This window comes from Numida meleagris, chromosome 17 (assembly GCF_002078875.1).
Source record: "Numida meleagris isolate 19003 breed g44 Domestic line chromosome 17, NumMel1.0, whole genome shotgun sequence".
Lineage (NCBI taxonomy): Eukaryota > Metazoa > Chordata > Aves > Galliformes > Numididae > Numida > Numida meleagris.
The window spans coordinates 2,639,719-2,658,477 of record NC_034425.1 but is presented as its reverse complement, the minus strand read 5'-3'; the positions used below and the strand labels follow the sequence as shown (position 1 = coordinate 2,658,477).

Below are 18,759 nucleotides of genomic sequence, written 5' to 3'. Positions count from 1 at the left end.
AAGGCAAATTCAGTCTATAAATACAGCAAAGAGTAACCCGCGGCATTTTGTGGCCTGCACAATAGCAACACAGATGAATGAAAGTTCAGTGCTCTGCTCTTCTCAGCCCATTTAGAAACCATTTCCTTTAGCGGTCAGACCCAGAAGTTTGAAAGCTGCTGCAGACAGGATACCTGAATATTTTAAACCACAGACATTTATCAGCTTGTTTTGTTTTGGTAGAAGACTACTTTCCATGACAAAACTACTACTGAAAAGCGTGGCCATTTCAATCCCGGCACAACCTTGCGAGTACTAAGAATGGGATTTTGTAGATTCCAACTGCCTCCACGGAGACTCATAACAGTAATTAAATCCAGCAAGTATGACAATGGCTGAAAGAGAGGTTGTAAAACTTCCTGAAGATCAGCTGCAAAGCCCAGGGGCAGCAGAAAGGAGGGTCCAGCAGACTTGGATTGGGAGTGCAGCTCAGAACATTGCTGCTTGCTGGGCGAGACCCTCCGAGTCCTTTTCTCTCTCCTGGCTTTTACACTCTCTGCACTGCGGTACAGATATCTATGTTTTTTTATGTCTTTCGTATGTTGTCTGGGGTTTCCCAGGTGATAACAGTGTATTCAGCACTACTGACAAATACATGCTTTCAGCTCTTTGTTATAAACATCTCTGTCCTTCTAACCTGATTCCTTCTCTTCACAGTATTAGAACAATAATATGGCATAATGACATAGGCGTACTGTGAGGTCTGTATCATTAACAGGTACATTTTAAATTTACAGAAAGGCAAGCTCTGTAGTGGACTTCCACTACAATGTTATGCAAGCTTATTCTCATCATTTTCTTGTCCCTTTGGCCACTCATTTTCCCAGGGTACGATGCTGCTGAACTCCTTGCATATTGATTTTTATTTACCTCTGCACCGGGGTGTTTTTGCCATCGGGTCTTATAACACCAACTTTAGTAGTATCTAACTGTGATCTCAGTCACAAAGCGAGACAGGCAAGGACGTAACCTGCCTGCAGTTTCTAGAGAGTTGGCCCCATATGAATGGCTGTTGGCTTTATTAAATTCTCCTAGAAAGTAAGCTGCTTCAAAGACACATTTTAGAAACAACTTCGCAAGCTCTAAAAATATTTCAAGTAGGTCAAATTCTATTTCCAGTAAAAAAATACTGCATGTAACTTAAAAGATACTGTGGCCTACGGTATTCATTGATTAGCAAGTAGGAAATGCTCAGTGGCAAAAAGCAGAAAATATTCTGAAATCACAACTGAAGTCATGGACCGGTGTCTTCAGGCAAGATGCTGTGTAACAGTCTCACTGTAAGGACTTCACAAATTAGATGTGCTTTGTAACAGGTTGCACAGATGTTTTGTCTAGGGACTTCCACCCACCATTATATGTAGCATGAAAAATTAAATTAGTTGTAATATTACTAGCTTATCCAACAGTTTATCAACCAACAGTACGAGATAATGCCCTAAGGTACTTTCAGTCTGGCTTTACAACTTAAGTTATGATCTCAGAGTTGGCTGTAAAGTAGGGAGGGCTAAACTAGAAGGGAACTGTATGAGATGTGATTCAGCTAATTTATCTTTGAACAGATCTGCAACAGTTTTAAAATATCTGTGTTTCTGTGTAGCTTCAAGTTTTAGTTACTTTTAGAGACTTTTAACTAATGTTTACAACCACAGTGTCTTTGCTCTTCTGCCTTAAATATTCTGTGTTATCCCACTATACTTTGCTATTATTTTAAATATAACAGCAAAATTGCCACTGGTTATCATCTTCTAGTTATGTTACCATGGTCAGCCACAGAAGTGGTGTCAGAATTCACAAAGCCAAACAAAATAGTTTTCAAGGTCTGATTTAAAAAAATAAAGCCTTTAGCACACATAGGGCTGCAATATTTTAGGAATAAATGAGACAAAGTGACCAACTATATATCCTCATTTGTGCGTATAATGTTGGGCAAGAACGTAAAAGAGATCCAAGCTCCTTTACTGAGGAGGTAAGTTTTATCATTCTTAATATTACATTTCTGAATACCACTGTTTTAAAACCCTGAAATACTCTGCAGAGTTGTTAGAAGGGCCATTCAATTGTATAGTAAAAGCTTCCAGAAAAACAATTAAACAGAAATTGATTATAATAAGGAGCAATTACTGATTTTCTACATACAGCTAAGGGCACTCACCTGCTTCACACAGATAATGAAAGGTGGAGTTGCTTCTCTGAAGTGACATATAGGAATTTTTGGTTTTGGTCTCTCCTGCAAGAAGAGCAGTCAGTTAAGAAGCATACATGGGTACTTGTTTCAGTTTTAGGAGCTACTAAGCAGTAAAAGAGGAAAAGCTAATTCTGAGACCTCATTTTAAATGGTCCACATGATCACGTGCCTCCACTCATTATTCCCCCCATTTAAGAACACATTACTTTCTTATCATCATCTTTCAGTACAGTTGTTTTTCTTTGAATAAAGTTATACACTACACCGGATCTTAATTAAGAACTTTCAGCTGTTGAAAGGAGAAGCTCTCATTCCTCTCCTCCAGGTTATCTCCAGCTCTGCCTTTTAGCCCTTTGCCCAAGTGATTCCTTTTTGGATCTCACTGCAAGGTATGCTATTATAATAGCCTATCATATACTATATATATATATATATATATATATATAGGGTTTTTTTCTTTTTGAGCTGGTTCTTCCCCTTTAGTGAGCTGAATCAACTTAATGTGCCATCAGAGAAGCATCAAAGCAAGCACAAGGCAAGTAGCAGATACAAAAGCAGAATCTTCTCCTTTCAGTTGGAGCTGTTAAATGGCTTATGCCCAACTGAGGCTTCACCTTAGATCCAAGCTGCAGAATTTTCACAACAGTTTGCAGTATAATATTATTTATGACCCATGTGGGAGAATGGCTACATGTTAGGAAGGCGTAAGTACAGGATGTGTACTATGCCAGTAGCATTACTACTAACTAAAGGTAGTTAGTGAGTCAATATTCCCAGTCAAAATTCTCAATTCTGATTGCAGTCATGCAGCTGGGAAGCACTTGTTAGTGTCCCAGAACAGAGTCTGATTTTACAATTACTTTAGGCTAATCACAAGCTGCATCTGAGGAGATGCTCCCTTACCCCTCCCACAGGCCCACTCCCATGCATGATACAAGGATCATGCAACCTCAGGGCAATTTTATTCACAAGATAACTTGCTGGAAAACTTCTTCTGAGGGTTCCTTTTCTGCCACATCAGCTAACTGAATTGCCATCCTTTAGCCACAAGACTGCTAGACCCAGTATAAACAAGGCAGTGGGAGCGTGGGGCTGAGGTCAGACCACCCCTGCAGCTGGACTGGCTGAGCCATAGTGTCAGACTGCACTCCCAAGGACCTGACCTAGTGCCCAGTGAACCTCAGAACTGTCCTGTCACTGACTCCTTGAGGGACTGAATCTGGATGAAACTTTACTCCAGATCTTGGAGCTAATTGCTACCATTAAATTAATATTGTATCAGGACAACTTTTTCTATATGGTTTGTTTATTGTTATCTAAATATCACTGTTCCTTTTCTATGGAAGGAAGTGTCTCTGCCTACAATTTCTGGCTCCAAAGGAGCCTATCAATTAAAGTCTTATTCAGATATACATAATAATTAATATACAGATGTTACAATTCATGACTGAAATTTTCTTATTTTAGTAGACATTAGACTTTAATCCATCATGAGTCAAATGCTACTCCCATCTAAAAGAAAAACTGTCAGAGAAGGCTGTACTTTATCCCATCAGAGTATAAATATATAAATATATATATATACACATATATATATGTGTTTTTAAGCTGACTTCAGTTAACATGAGGTACTCTTGCCTGTCTGCTTTGACCTGGAAGATGACCTCTTTGGAAGAGGTTTGCTGCCATCACAATTTGTTAACAGTGGAAATACCATCTCACAAATCTCCATACCATCTCACAAGTCTTCCTTCTATTTTTCTCTTCATTAGGGTAGGAAGTTTGCATCTGGAAGTCCTCCAATCCATACCGCTTTGTTCTTGCTTGTGGGGTCTAGAGGCATCTATGTAAAACCTGTTCCTGAAGAATCTCATTTTGTGCTGGTTTATACCTTTACCTGAAACAACACTATCCAGTGACAGTTCCTCAGTCACCATGTCAGATGAGGGGCTCTCATTCCCATGAGCAATACAGACAGGAATTCTGGCTCCACAGTTGGCACTGTGGTGTTAATCCCCAGCTATCTAGTCTCCTACATAGTCATGGCCTCCTTACCTCTAATCACTACTCACGGTCTCCTACCAAAATGAGTTGTCACACAGTATTAAAAATTTGTGATACATTCTTTCATCTCATTTCTCAGAACAATTTCTGATCACAGTAATGAATGCAAAAGTAACTAACCTCAGATTCTTCAAAAGTGTAGAATCCTTTTGCTATTTTCTTTTCATCGACATCACAAAATGCAGTTACCTGGAGAAAAAGAAGCAGAACACTTCAATGCCATTCTTTGCTACCAGCAGGTATTTCACTTGTAGTGTATCTATGGAATGCTAAAGGCATGTGAATGAACACTAGGAATAGGGCAATGCACCATGGTACTCCTATGGAGATTAAAAACATAAAATCATTTCCATTTCCATGAGATCAGCCATGTTTGCAGTTGGCTATGAGCACATCATGTTTTTGTGAACATGAACAACAGTCACTGTGTAAGAAAAAACACATGTGAGATCATTAACTTTACATCCTCAGCGACATGCTGAGTAAACTAAAGACAGAGCCTAGACTCCTCATCGCAGCACTTCCACTAAACACTTAAGATTTGATCATACAAACTTTCCTTTTTCTGTCCAGTCCAAGCACATCATCTACTACAAGATTTCTCAGTGTCACGCTATTGCTATGGATGCTCTGGTAATACCAGCCTCAGTTCTTGGCCATAACTCACCAAGTCTGGAGTTTATCTCTGGATTTTATCTCTATTTTTCAACTGAAAACTTCAGCAGATTTTGTTATTTAAATACATACAGTTACTGCTGTGTTTTTGTTATACTTAATGTAGTTATGGAAGCATTATTTATAGCCCTTGTTGCCAAATATTTCACATTTTTTCATTTGCATTCCCCATAAATACACAGGCATAGTAAATGCCTGCAATCCAAAATACACAGTGGTCTCATTTCAGAACCATTAATAAGTCAGTAACATTTTGTAAGACTTTTAAAAACAAACGTAGCTACGTTTTCCTCTGACTTCCTTTGGATCCATTTGTATCGTCTGCACAGAACTTTTACGCTGAAGCAGAGCGGTGAAGGTATTCAAGGTCTTGCAGAAATCAATTATTCTGGTGAAAGCTGGGTAGCAGTTTTCCTATCTTTTTAATCGTTGCATTAAAAATTGATTAACAACACTTAACATTGGGAAAATGTGAACAGCCAAACAGCTGTATTACAAATTTACTATGTTAGAGAAGCTGCAGAACGCTGGCTTACTTTCGGTACCTACATACATCTCTCTCTCTCCCATTTTCCTCCTTTGATTAAGATTATTTTATTTTACCTAAAATGACCTCATTCTGTTTGCAGAATAGGGGACCCTGTCGCAGGAGCAGTAGTGTCCTAACGCTGAACTTCTACATTCCTTGTTGGTTCACCAATGAAGAAAAGAACAAGGAAACATTAAATTTTCACTTGGGAGCTGTAGGAGTAGCTGAATCATGTTTCAGGCCAGAAGATCCAGACTTCTGCTCTGGGTGCTCCTGATGCAGGGGTCACAGTAAGGACACAGCCCACACTTCAGACTTTATAATGGAACTAGAGAGGGCACGCAGGGAAGTTCTAGGAAGCTTACAGACATCATACAAGGTCTCTGTGGCTGATGCAGGCTGGGTTAGACAGCCCTAATCACAAGCAACTTCTTCAAAGAACCAATGTCTTTCCTAGGTTCTCTTTTTCCTCTGTGCTTGCGCAAATTAATACATCCCCAACTGCTTTCCCCAACCACCGTTATAGCTTACTGGAGCTGAAAAAACAGAAGGTGTGGGCTGTAGATGAGCAAGAACTGAGCACAGTAAGCTTCATTCAAGATCTCTGCTGGTAAGTATCTCCACATCTAATTTTCAGTGGATTCAGCCACCTTAAATCTGATATCCACAGTGTTAGAAAAGAGGCCAGACTTCAATGGGCAAATTTTCTGACAGACCGTACTCCATGTGGGTGGCCAAAATGTAAGTCAACTATTTTTCTGCCTCACACTATTTTCCAATTAAAGAAAATCTGTCTGGAGACAAATTCAGGACATGCACACAGTTGTTTATTCAAGAAGGCAAACCCAAGGCATCAGGCTTATTTGAGATATTTATATTAAGCTATTAGGCTTACCCAAGTTGCCTATTTTTTTTCTTGCACTGATGGGCTAATGTCTTGCATGTCCTATGACGTTCATCTACCCATATAGGAACTACTGTCTTCTAGGGAAGAAACTATGAACTATAAAGCTATAAAGTAGTCTTTAAGTTGTTTTTTTTGTTGTTGTTGGTTTTTTTTTTTTTCCCCTCCCAGCAAAATAACTCATTTGCAATGCAACTGACCAAATGGCATCACTGAAGCTTGCTGTGCCCCCGGGTCACACTTCAGTTTTAAGGAAATACAAAAATGTTTATGCATTTTTGTTTTGAACATCACACGCAAATCTGTACAGTATCAAACAAAAAAAAATTCTATTTTTCTCAACTAAAAATTAGAAGAGAAAGAGCTATCTGTTCATTATACACAAGCTACATAATCACTATAAGTAATAGTTATAGATTGTAACGCACATTAACAGCGGCGTAAAGGGAACGGAGAAACAGTTCTTTCCCTCTTAAGAGAAAGTTTATATGGCTCAAAAGATCAGTTATTTACTCAAATCTAGGGGAAAAAAACTGAGGAAGATAAAACCCTGCCTCTGGCTGGTTCTTTTTAATAAACACAGCAGCTGTGCAAAGGGACACACAGGCTTGGACTATCAGACCTCCCTGGTAAAAGGAGATTAATGGGCAGGAGATTAATCCTACTCCACATGCTCAGCTGAAGAAGTCAGTGAGAGTGGGCTTAAGGTGCAACTGTAATTATCTGCTGTTTGAACTGTGTTGTGTTATACACAACTTCGTTGTTTGTTTCATGCTTGACTCACTCACTGCCCTCTTGGCTTCTCAAGTGAATGTTTCTTTGTAATTCCCATTCTATTCAGATTTTCTAACAGAAAAACTAGAAAATTAATCAGCCTAATACTGTCCTATTATGGTGAATGGTGTTCATAGAATTTTATTCCCTCATCTTATTTTCACCCGTGATATGGCTATAAGTCTGTACATTGACAGAAAGCAAGGAAACCCAATCTCAGCAAGTTCTTGAGATGTTTTATAGTCATGGGCAGAAGGATCTGAGAGGCAAGCTTAACAGAGGAGAGGGAACATCTTAGTAAACCATGAAAGAAAAAAGGGACAACCCTTTTGATATGTGGTCACTTGCACAGTGTCCTCTCCCTCCTAATTACATCAATTGATCTCATCAAATTTCTTTATAGATGACAGTCTGGAAAGCTCTCTAAAAAATCTTATACGTGCAGATCTTCTCTACTGTGTTCTCTCCATGTCTCCTTCTGCTCACACGGTCCTTCATGCATTTTAAACTTCTACTGACCTTCCTGATTCTACTATTTATAATTCTTTCATTCATACTTGTATAAAGCCTCGGAAGCATGTTAATATACATCTCTGCAAATGTTAAATCAATTTTGGCCATTCATGTCAAAACAAAGCAATGGAAAGCATTATAATGTAAGTTTAAATAGATACAAGTAATGACAAACAGACCAAGGGGCACGCAGAGGCAGAAACATCTCCAGCATGCCATAAGAGGAGCCACAAAGACAACAAGCAATTCTCAGTCACAGTCTGATTGATTTCAGTGTTGGAACGTTGCTTTTATTTCACCTAGTTAGCATTATACCACAGCAAAAGCTGTGTGGATCTCTCAATTCCAAATATGCATGTCATGTACCCATTTACAGACATTACTCCATTAACGACAACATCATCTTCCCTCTTTACACATATACAAACCAAACTTGCTGAAAAGAATATTCATGCCAGAATCCAATGTGCAAAATTAGCTTCTAAATATTGAACATACAAAATTCCCCTTACTACATACAAAATATAACTCCATTTAGACAAAACACTGTGGGAACTAATTGCAACTCTCACTTCTCTAGGACACATAACTAGGAAAGTTATAGCAGGAATTTTTCAGGCCTCACAACCTATACCAACAACATGGAAATTCAAGAAAAACGCACCTTCATGCCTGCAAGCAGCAGAGAGATTTCCCTGCCGTATTTCAGCACAAAATATTATCTATGGTCCAAAATAACAAATGGTAAAATAGAGCCTTCATTTTAGGATGCTTTATACCTGGACTAAACTGCAGGTTTTAAATTCCATCTGCCTCCCTTTGCTCTGTGAGCTCTCTTTTAGCTGGCTTTTACAAAGCCATTCTATCTTGTGATCCACACTGAAGGTGGGTGCAATATTTTTCCCTTGATTTCTTTGAACATTCCCCACTTCATTCTCTCATATTGCCATTCACATACTTCAGTTAAAACGCTGCAAAACAAACATTTCTTGCTTTTGGGAGGTAGCGTCAAGTACATGGCTTAGAGATGTTGCTCTTGATAAATGAGAAGAAGGTAAGGAGAAATGAACACAAAACAATAGGGATGGTTTTAAATGGTTAATGAGCTAGGAGAAAGTGTACAAAATACTTTCTTGAAGCTTTCAATTTTGCCAGTGGTGGATAGGATACAGAAATTTCATGGGGTTGGATGTGTACAAGTACTGTTTCCATGCCACTAATTAGCTGATGCTTATTTTGTCCTTCCCCCCTCCTTTTCTGTTCACTACTTGAACACTATTTTCAGCCATCGGAAATGACACAAAATGGTAATGCTTAAGTTCTCCTTTTAGCTAAAGTTTGACGGAGAATAAAAGAGTGGACAAGACAGCTCAGAAACCCTCCAGGCATATGGAGTGTCCCAAAAACATTTGGTTTCCATCTTCAGCTGCAAATTATAGACAAGACGGATGTGTTTTAAACAAAAAAAGGTCTGTTCGACTTCAGTCTTGCAGAAATGCTAATACTAAACCACTGTCAACTGTGTGAATCAAGAAGGGGACAGACAGGAAACAGAATTTCCCTAAGAATACTGAGATCCTGGTAATTAATTCATAAATAAAACCCTACTAGTTGAATAATTTTTTTCCTTGTGTTACTATTGAGTAAAAATACCGAACCTTGGATCTTTGCCTGAACACTTTGGAAAAAAGGCATTAATTTACTACTCACCACACAGACGTCTAAAGGAAAAGACAGAATATAGCTTAGGTGTCCTTTTCTCCTTTAATATAGTCATAATTTTAACTGAGACTGTTTTCCAAACAGACTAAACTCATCATTTCTTAGTGAGCACAAACAAAGACTGCTGCTTCCCAGATTTGCCAAAATTTTGTTTTCTCAAACACACTGTTGTTTGGCATGCAGCATTTCTTCCCCCCACCCCAAGCACTCCACAAAAAAACAAGTCACTATTAGAAATATAATTGCTTTATGACATTGTAAAAATCCTAGAAATGTATGTTCTTTTAATTATTTGTTCTAGTGTATGTGCCCCACATTTCAAACATATTCCCAATTTAGGAAAAAATCCTACTGTGATTCCACATCCCAACTGAAATCAGTCTCATGACTGCTAATGAGATTCTGAATATCAATAAAAGGATGCAGCAACCATGAAACACAGCAAAGGTAAAATTCTCATGAGTTTAAACAGACTTAAAGTGTAAAATATGAAATGAAATTTAGACAGGTAAATTCTACAGCATGCTTTGGCAATCTGATTCGCATTTCAAAGCATATTAAACCTTTTAGGATCACATTGTTTTATAAAGGTCACATGCAGAACCGGATCTTCAGAGGAGAATGTGGTAACTACACAATAGTAGATTCTGTTTGTAGCTCATAGAACCACAGCATGGTTTAGGCTGGAAGGGACCTGTAGCCCACCCAACCCCAACCCCTGCCATGAACTGGTTGCCCCCCTCCTTGGGCACCTCCAGGGGCACCCTCAGCTTCTTTGGGCAGCAGTGCCAGGGCCTCAGCACACACTGAGTAAAGAATTTCCCCCTCACATCTGACCTAAATTTCCCATTTTTAAATCTGTTGCTCCTTGTTCTGTCACTACACTGCCCAGCAGAGTCCTCTAGGGGCTGCAAGGCCACAATGAGGAGAGAAGGCTCCAGACTGAAAACCCCCAGCTCTCAGCCTGTCTCCATAGGAGAGGTGCTCCAGCCCTCTGTGCATCCTCGTGGCCTCCTCTGGACCCACTTCAACAGCTCTGTGTCCTTCTTGTGCTGGGGACCCAGAGCTGACTGCAGCACTTCAGCTGGGAGTAGAGGGAACAGCCACCTCTCTCACCCTGATAGCTAGATTCTGGATCTCTATTACTCTCATTATTAACACAGTACCTGAAAGCTTATCTTTTGTTCAAAAAATCTTTAAAGAGTGAGAGAGGAAAAGTATGCTACTGGTTCTTAAGGATGAAGCAACAAGTATTTTCCACCCTTGCTTCTATGGGATTTTAGAGTCTTCAGCAAGAGTTGAGGATTAGTCCCAGAAAAACTCAATTTTTGAGGAAAAGTATAATATGAAGTTTAACTAGCCTCTTTTTACTATTATTAGTTTAGAAAAATAATTTATACAAATTATATTGCAAATTGTATAAATTTATTTCTTGAAGCCGCAGCAGCATCATCCTTTAGTTAGCATTCAGAGAAGTGAGGTGTTTGAACTGCACATACAGCCTTTTGCCAGTGACTAACTGTAAAACATCAGGATACCTTTTATGCTTTATTTCTAGCTGAGGTGGATATTCTTGAGTTCTCACTTTTAGAAAAGCTACGAATAAGCCTGAACAACAACATAAAAGTAGGTTTTAATCACTACAGATAATAATAACTTCATCAGAAATTAGCTACCTAAAGGAGAGACCTCTCATTTCACTTAGAATGACCATAAGCCATTTTCTGAAGCTATTTATTTTTGTTGACCTTCAGGAAAACCTCTGAATATATCTGAAAATAACATGCTAGACTTGCTGGCTGAAGTTTGATTACTCTATACAAGGTACTAAGGATCAGGCTGTGATTATATTGTAGCAGTACATTCACAGTCATGTTTGGCCTGTACACCTGCAGCTGGCACGTTTAGCTGTTTCTAAACACATCTGGGTGCTATAGCCAGTAACTGATGAGTTAATGCTCAATGCAATTGTAATGCTATAATGGGATGGAAAGTACTGCAATAATAGTGGGGTGGTAAAGTCTTTGGCTACAGCAAAGGAGAACGAGCCCAAATGCAGCAGCCACAGACACAGAAATGAAGGAAAAGAGCTGCTTACCCTCAGAAGACCTCAGGTAGGCAGGAATCTCCAGCAAGAGATGCTCTCACCTCCACTGCCAACCCTTAAATGAGGGCTGGGAAGGGATGGATCCTGGCTCCACTCCTTCCTATCACTCAGGTGCATTGATTGCACCTGAGCTCCCCTGGGTTCTCCCTGCATTCCCACCAGGTGCTCCATCACTGTTTCAGGCCATGAATTAGCATTTCCACTGCAGCAATATTTCAATATCAAACTAAAGCATACTACAGTATGTGTAACTATAACATTGACGGAAGCAAAATAGTATCAGCCTACAACGCTGCCAAAACAAATGTTAAGTAAGGGTCAGCTGGAAAGAATATCAAGATCCAGTTAATTAGAACCACACTGTCAGTGCTAGCATACTAGAGAATTAAAAGCTGTTCATCACTGAAGGAGAGGCAAGCTTTGATCCTTCAGCAGCTAAACAGCACAAAACCCAATATTTTTCTCTTGTCCTTTTTATCTTCTCTGCATCTTCAAATTATTATTGTGTTTGCTGAGCAGGATGTGAAATTCTGAATGAGTCACCCATACAACAAGGTGGCAAACGTAACACAAAGCTAGAGTGTTGTTCCATCTTAATGTCAGCCTCTATTTTAGCTTGGTGTAAAAAAAACAAAAATGTGAGACCTAAGATGGTGAGACACTGCTACAAAAACATCACAGTCCAGCTTCTCTATAATGTCTCGTAAATCCTTACTTGTACTATATGAGCATAATATTAGCTACCATCTCTTCCCATGGAATTTATTTCCTAATTCTTATCATTTTATAGATAAAAACTTGCAATGGTTGTTAGCAAATTAGAGAAATTCACAAAGCACTCTGCAAAAGTCTAACAAAAGAAAATGTTTTCATAACAACACCCCTTCCCACCCCCATCATATGCATGCTGCACTGCATGACCAAGATAGCTGAAAACATCTAACAGACAGCTCTGTCCTCTTTGAGTGAGGGCTGACTGGAGACACAGCATTTAATATTATTTTTCATGCAGCTCACCCATTACTGCATGATATCAATGACAGACATATGGCATTGGAATATCAGTCTGGAAATTCAGGTTCAGTTCTTGTGTTGTACATCTCCTGTGTGAATGCCTCCCACTTCTACTCATTAATTTCAACTATGGATATACAAATTCCTTCTTTTATTATTTTTTTTTCCATGTGTGTGGCCTCTGGGCAACTACATTAACCAGGTTTATGTATACATATTTGTCATTTTGTCTTCCTGTCCACATTTTTAAGAAAGAAAAACACATTTGGTAATAAAATCAATGTTCTGTGGCTCTTTATAAGAAACAGCCAGTTGACATTAGCCCTAAAGCCTTTATCTAATCAAAAAGTTATTCCACAAAATAATATTCTATAAAATATTCCCTAACCCTATTCTATAAAACTCCAGTAAAGCTCCACCCAATCCCCCACTGCCAGCTGTAAGTGACCTCCACATTTCCAACTGATTGTAAACCGTACAATGTGTGCAGCAGTCTACTTGCCTGCTCCCCCCACAGCACCTTCTATTTTTCAAAAGGAGGTTACAGTCTAACTACTTATCAAAATACAAACCAGACTGCTCAGGATCTGACAGGGACCCATGTAGCACTCAATTAGGAACTGGACAAACATAATGAATACATGTATGAGTAACCCTAGACGAGGTAGTTCAGTATTGTACCATGCAAAGTGTTACTCAGCTCTCTTGGTGTACCTGACTACTGCAAAGGTTAGTTACACAACAGTACCATAAGCAATGATAGAGTGTCTATGCTATTGCCATGCTTAGTCACCAGCAAGCAGGAACAAGACTGCCTATGTTGAACTACACCCAATACACTTTAGATAATGTAATAGAGCATTTTAAAAGTAGAGGTTGACTAGAGTATTGAGAATTTTTCCAACTTATACTTGTAATATTTTTATGAGAATGCTACTATGGTACATAGCAAGAAGCAAGGAGTCTCATCTGAGGAAGAAGAAAGTGGATTTGTACAGATCTTACCAATCCTTAGTAGTATACCTTTATTCGATTAGCTGGTGACAAACTTCTGTAGAGCTTCTTGCCTTGCTTGCCAGCATTCCAAATGGTGAATGATGTCCAGGAGCTCAGGACTCTGTCCTCAAGAAACCTGACTCGGTGGTTCCAGATGGTTTCTCTAAAGAATTAGAAATACGGTTGAGTTAAACCCTTTAAAACTTTTAACATTATTTTATACACACACACACACACACACACACACACACAAACCTGACCAAAACAATTCACACATGATACAAAAATACTAGCCCTTTCCCAGGGACACATCTAGCTGCTGTCAGAAAAAAGGAAATTCTGTGGAAGCCCTTGGACAAAAATAAGTAAGACAGATCTGAAGTCATAGCTGTTATTTTCAAGACCTTTAACAGAACATTATAACAAGATGAAAAACAGGGGCTACAGTAATCAAATTCAATACTGACAATTCCAGCCACCCACCAATATGTTGTTTGCCCATTGCCAGACACCAAATGAACTGCTCTATAACACTGCAGTACATACAGGTGAACTATCTCCTAATCCCAATTCCTTGTGTTCTACCTGCCTATGCATTCATTCTCCTTTGTCAAAGCAAAGTTCCAATCTCACAAATTCACTACTCCAGTCTAACCAAATAGTCACCCCAGTGCTGCAAGTAAAGTCCAAACACTGTGATACGCAGCTCAAGTCTTCAGAAAGTCAGTTTTCAAAGCTCAGGATCAGTAGACATAGGTACAACAACAATAATTACTGAACTGCAAAAGTTGCATACAGCAGTGAAACTAGCAGCCTTTACACGCAACTCAACACTTGCTAATGAGTGCACACGTTAGATCAAGTAAGAGTTTTTATTTTGAAGCCTCCCAAGTATTATTCAGCAACAGTACAAACAACCAATGATGCCTTCTTTTGAAGATGACCTTTTTAAGAAATAAAGAGGAATGGAATTTATAATCAGTTTTATTTTTGAAGAAAAAGTGCTATGCCTTGTGAGATACCTTAAAATATACTTTAGAAATGAGCAAGCTGGCACTTGTCTGTGTCAAATTACACCTTTAGGTCTTCATATTTGTAATACGTTTCACAGTATGACTTAAGCCAAGTGGTTTAGGTAAACAGCAGTGAGATGAGTACCAAATGATGAACCACGTGGCTGTGGAACCAGTAAGAAGGGAACATGTAATATCCTTAAATGCTGACGGCTGGCTGGGATCTTCAGAAGGTTCAGTATATGATCTCGGCAAGAGAGGACAACTTCAAGGCAAGGATTATGTCCATCCTAACTGACTGAACTAATTCAGTCTGACAGCTATGACATTATTTTTTTCTTTTGTGCACACCTCCTATCACTTTCAAACATTTATGTATTAAAAAAAATCTATTCCCACCATATAATGTAATATTTAAGACTACATAATTTACAATGGTTAAAGAAACCACCTGCTCTCAAGCACATCTGTTTAATGTTCAGAGTTCACATAATATTCGTTAACTAGGAACCTATCTGGTACTTACAAACAGTGTTCCAGATATTATACACTGATTTCCTTAATTTACGGTTTGACAGATAAATCTAATCTACATCTCTTGAACTAGATACTGAGTTGAAAATTTCTTGTCAGAAATTCTGAAAGACATCTAGTTTCCTGTCCTTTCTGAAAACATTTCTTCAAATAGATTTTTCCACTTGATTGTAATGACAGAACACAATACAATTTAGAACAATCGTTACAAATAGTTCCACAAATTTTAATAGCTCTTGTGACCCAAAGTGTACACTGTTTAAAAAAAAAAAATCATTCGGGGCTAGATTATGCATTTATGAATTGTCATTCTCTGAAATTGAATAAAACACTAACAGACTTACTGTTTTCTTTGTCTTGGGAAATACATATTTTTCCTACCAATACACCGTCTACACAAGTTAATTGTAAGCTCCACGGTCTTCTGACATTATTAACTTCATATGGAATTTACACACCACGATTCTCCAAGAATATGTTATTTCTTTTGCTTTAAATAACGCTTCTAATTAATGGGTCAGCACAGGTTATCATGGGGCAGCCGCAGTAAGTTTCAACCTCAGCTGCCTACCTGGTCAGATCGGATTTCTGATTTCTAAGAGCAACTTGCCACATAGAAATCAAAATCCATTCATGTTTTCATGATAGTAAGAATCTAAACTGTCCGGGCTGGCAGAGTCAGGAAGAGGAGCTGCTGCATCCATGCAGTTGTAAGTCATTCTCATCAACGGATCAGTCTCTCTTCATTGCACTTCTGACTATCCACAGTCTTGTAATGCTTCCATTTTGATTATCTTACCAAATTGTACATATACTATATACAGAGATTTATAGTGAGCTGGCATTAGCGTCACATCTTAATTTTACAAAAAATGCTCAATTTTTTTCTTTTCATAATGGATTATCGATTTCCACAAAGCCTGCACCAGGTACTGTTTTATTGTTCCAAATGACTTTTATGAAGCATACCTCCAAGGTACAAATAGATACAAGAATAAAATTGGAGGCTATTAAGTTTCCTAGGAAACATAATTTGTTCCCAAAAGTTTGTTAGCAAGCTTTTCTAATATTTTAACAATGGGAATTTTGTTTTCACTTGCATCACTTCTTCGCAGCCCTCATAGCGCTCAGGCATACGGACTCTTTCTGTGATTATCAGCTAGCTCCAGAGAGCCTGCCTCACTTCTGCAGGAGATTTCCAAGCACAGCCAAATCCTTATATGGCTGCTTAGCACTTCATCATTGATTGTGGTGCGATAACTTGGAAAGAACTTCTTGCACAAATAAACGTACCCACGAAGATTAGCCACTCCATATAAAGTTTTGAAGACTGTAGCTGTGCACCAGCACTTCAACTAACAGAAAAAAAAATCTTGGATTTGATTGCAAATCTCTTCTAATGCAACCACAAGATGCATTCCTGCTGCAAAGCTTTAGCTGCTGCTGGCATCCTCTGACACTTCCATTTTTTCATGTTCATTACAGCATAATATATTCCCAGAAGGAAAGTTAAAGGAAAGAAATACTGAGGTCAAGTATTTTTCCAGGATCACGTTACTGGAAATTCTAGAGCTTCTGCTAGCTTCTAAAAAGGCAGATTGTTGCTTTACACGTAAATGGAAAGGTTTAAAAACTGATTTCACTTTGAAACGTGACTTCAGAAGAATAACAGTGCATTATTTTCCAGAGGTACTTCAGAATATGTCCTATTGACTTGAGTGGCACAGCCAAGTTTCTTTCCTTCTTGAGTTTTACCAAAGTCAAGAAAACTGAGGAAAAAATAGGCAACATTTCAAGGCATAAGAGGAATTAACAGCTAACTTCTAGTTGCGTGCCAAGCCTTATGAAGATAGAGCTGATACGGAGAAGCTAGTCAGGGCAGCAGTTCACAGGGTCACCAGCAATTGAGCAAGGGTCAGAAGGAATCCAGCAAGACTTTCAACCTACGCACTGCTAGGTGGCTACAAGCTAAGAAAAACAACTCAAATTGATTCAGTTAAAAAATGAATAGCCTAGGTGCTATTGTCCAAGGAGAGACTAACGGTTGCACTTTCAAAGCTCTACAGAGAGCAGCAAGGAGAATGGCAAAGTTGTTGGGGAGAAGCCTAAAATTAGATATTTCCGTGCACTGACTCTCACCAACCTATCACATTCCAGCTAATAAGCACTCACAAAATCATCAACAGGCTGAAGCAAACTTACTGACCCCATCTTATATATGAGTGTTATATTGAGTAATGCAAGCGTGGGGAGTAAGCAAACAGGGAACTGCATTCAGAAAGAAAAGGATGTGAAACTCAGAATGAACTGGACCTGCATTTGAACACAAGGATATTGTTAGACAGCTTTATTTAAACCCCAACAAATGTTTTTTCTTAAATGAGAATTTTGCATTTTGTAAGTGAAGCCAATATATACAACAATTATGAATTTTTGCTAGCATCACTAAGACATTTTACTATGACCTATTATTGAAGGATATTTACAATAATCCTAAACTGGAAATGCTCACAATTCTTTTGTTGTTGTTATTAAATTGGTTCCCCATACTGTATGCACCCTTTTTAATGAAAATGTTAAGATATATCAACACTTAGCAATCTGGAGTTACAACCCTGAAAATCTTTCAGCAGTGCAAGCCCAGATGGTCATACAGATATGGAGTCAAGGGGAGGCATTTGTACTTGAGCTTTAATTACAGCAACAACTACAGGCTTAATCTTTGTGAAAACCTGCTCTTTATGAACAATATATCTCATGTGTTGACACAAAAGGTAGCTCATGGTGTGTCAAAAGGGAGAGTTTCAGTCATTCCCTTTAGGTTTCTGGTTCACCTAATTTGCCACATTTTTGGATGTTTCCAGAATAGATAACTGGGATTCCTGCCTTGAGGGATAAGGGAATGCCATTTTCCCATCATTTAAGAGCCAGTGCAGGTGCAACAGATGGGAGCTGTAGCAACATGCAAAGCAAGCTTAAAGAAAATGCCTGAAACGATCTAGAAGTTGTACAAACCTCTTCTCACAGATGATTCTCACAGCTGCTTTCAGATTTCGCATTATTATATATCTATAGCCATAAGCAAAACCTAGAAGCTATCATTATTCTACATCATCCCAAAACAAAGCTGCTTTCACCCACCACCTCAGAAAGAATTAAAGGTAACACTTTGGTAGTAGCCTTTAGTACCATTTCCCAGCCTGTATTCAGTCAACAGCATTTTCCTCAGCCAGAAGGTGGGACACAAACTCTTCTGACTACAGAAGCTGGCACCAACATAGTAACACACCTCCTTAACCAAAATCCTTGAAGTACACAACTTTTTCCCCATTTCTTTAATTTTCTTGTCATTCACTTATGTCAGAGATATACATTTTTCTAATTTTGAAAATCATTCTTGAGTCTTCTCCCCTGTTATGCCCACTCAATCCTCCTAAGCTATGCAGTCTGGAAAGAAGAAGAGGAGCCAAAATTCTGCAGGAGCGAAATGAGGGTATTCATTCAGTGGGTGAGAAGTGTGTTCCTCAGTCCCCAGCAATTATTACCATCCCATCCACCCTAGCAATATAACAATGGAGCTCTGTTAAAGTGTGTGCTGACCTACTGACTGAATACAGGAGTCAAGAAACATCTGCTCCATTCCTATTTTGAAATGAAAGATAATGTGACAATAAAAGCTATATGATT

At 38.7% G+C, this 18,759-nt stretch overlaps 1 protein-coding gene across 6 annotated transcripts in view; it reads right to left on the bottom strand.

The window, feature by feature from the left end:
- The window catches only part of B3GNTL1 (UDP-GlcNAc:betaGal beta-1,3-N-acetylglucosaminyltransferase like 1), a 113,921-nt gene that overhangs the window by 5,209 nt on the left and 89,953 nt on the right, over nucleotides 1-18,759 (bottom strand). For all 6 annotated transcript variants that reach the window (XM_021415056.1, XM_021415054.1, XM_021415053.1 and 3 more), the window contains 3 exons: nucleotides 13,553-13,688; nucleotides 4,412-4,480; nucleotides 2,195-2,269 (listed from right to left, as the gene is read on the bottom strand). In XM_021415056.1, the coding sequence (XP_021270731.1) occupies nucleotides 2,195-2,269; nucleotides 4,412-4,480; nucleotides 13,553-13,688 (280 nt within the window). The remainder of the gene's footprint in view (nucleotides 1-2,194; nucleotides 2,270-4,411; nucleotides 4,481-13,552; nucleotides 13,689-18,759) is intronic.